Source organism: Octopus bimaculoides, chromosome 30, assembly GCF_001194135.2.
Source record: "Octopus bimaculoides isolate UCB-OBI-ISO-001 chromosome 30, ASM119413v2, whole genome shotgun sequence".
Taxonomy (NCBI): domain Eukaryota; kingdom Metazoa; phylum Mollusca; class Cephalopoda; order Octopoda; family Octopodidae; genus Octopus; species Octopus bimaculoides.
Window position 1 is genome coordinate 2,622,408 of NC_069010.1, and position 1,294 is coordinate 2,623,701.

The window sequence follows — 1,294 nt, forward strand, 5'->3', positions numbered from 1 at the left end:
TATATATATATATATATATTTATTTATATGTATAGTGTTTATTGCCACCTTAGCATGGGTGTTCAATAAGAACAAACAATACTATTATTTTAACCCCAGGAGGACGTTTTCTCCACCTTCTCTTATCCAGTGCTCTTCACACTTGATATATATTGATAGCAAGGCGAGAACTCCCCTGCTATTCTACCTTGGAAACTGTCATATCATATACTTTTAATCTTATTTGATCATCCTCAGTGATGGACACTCAATCTGCTAGACATAGCAACAGTCTACCACAGCTCACAATATATAGAAAAACAGTAGATTTTCCTTAGAAACTAGTTTGCTCCCTACCATTTCGAGCATGGCCGTTGTATCTATGTGTATAATGTATCCGTATCTATGTGTATAATTCTCTCACATTTCTTCTCTCCAGACGGAAAAAGTCTACCAAAATGGAGCTCGTGAACTAATTTTCTCCAACGGAACCCGAAAAGAAATGTCTGCAGACGGCAAACACATAGCCCTTCACTTCTTCAATGGTGACATCAAACAGATCACTGCAGATCAAACAGTGGTGAGTGTGTTTTTGAGGGAGTTTGGGCTGCCTTGGGACTCCATCTGTGATATTGATTGATAGTTAAGTTGATGAGAGGATTTACTTAATGCTTGGATGATTGAGAATATATATTGAGGCATGCGAGATGCATTGCATATTACTGTGTCTGTTGTGTGTATATGCATATGTGTTGTGCATGTATGTATGTTGTGTGTGAAGCATTGGCTAAGGGATTAAGAAGCTTGCTTCCCAACCACCTGGTCTCAGGTTCAGTCCTGTTGTGTGGCTTGTATCTTCCACTATAGCCTCAGGCTGACAAAATTCTTGTGAATGGATTTGGTAGATGCAAACTGAAAGAAGCCAATTGTGTGTGTTTGTGTATGTGTATGTGTGTGTGTAACTCCCCCTCTCACACTGTCTTTCTCATCCTCTCACACTTGTACTCTCTTCCTCTCATACTCTCTCCCTCTATCACCATCACATTATATCACTCTCTCTTTCTCTCTATGACTCTCTCTCTCTCTACCACACAGATCTACTTCTATGCTGAGTCAGAAACCCTGGTGACCACCTACCCCGATGGACTGGAAGTGTTGGAGTTTCCCACGTAAGAATCCTCTTCCTTACTGTTGTGGAGATCTGCGTCCACATGCACATTTTTGCATAGTCACACCCATATACATATGCACTTGTGAATATACATACACACGCACACACATATGTATAATATATATATATATATATATATATATA

At 39.4% G+C, this 1,294-nt stretch overlaps 1 protein-coding gene across 1 annotated transcript in view; it reads left to right on the forward strand.

Annotated features, from left to right (window-relative positions):
• LOC106878594 (centromere protein J) overlaps positions 1 to 1,294 on the forward strand; it is a 23,261-nt gene that overhangs the window by 18,231 nt on the left and 3,736 nt on the right. Inside the window, exons 9-10 of the mRNA XM_014927850.2 lie at positions 419 to 559; positions 1,075 to 1,148. Coding sequence (XP_014783336.1) covers positions 419 to 559; positions 1,075 to 1,148 — 215 coding nt within the window. The remainder of the gene's footprint in view (positions 1 to 418; positions 560 to 1,074; positions 1,149 to 1,294) is intronic.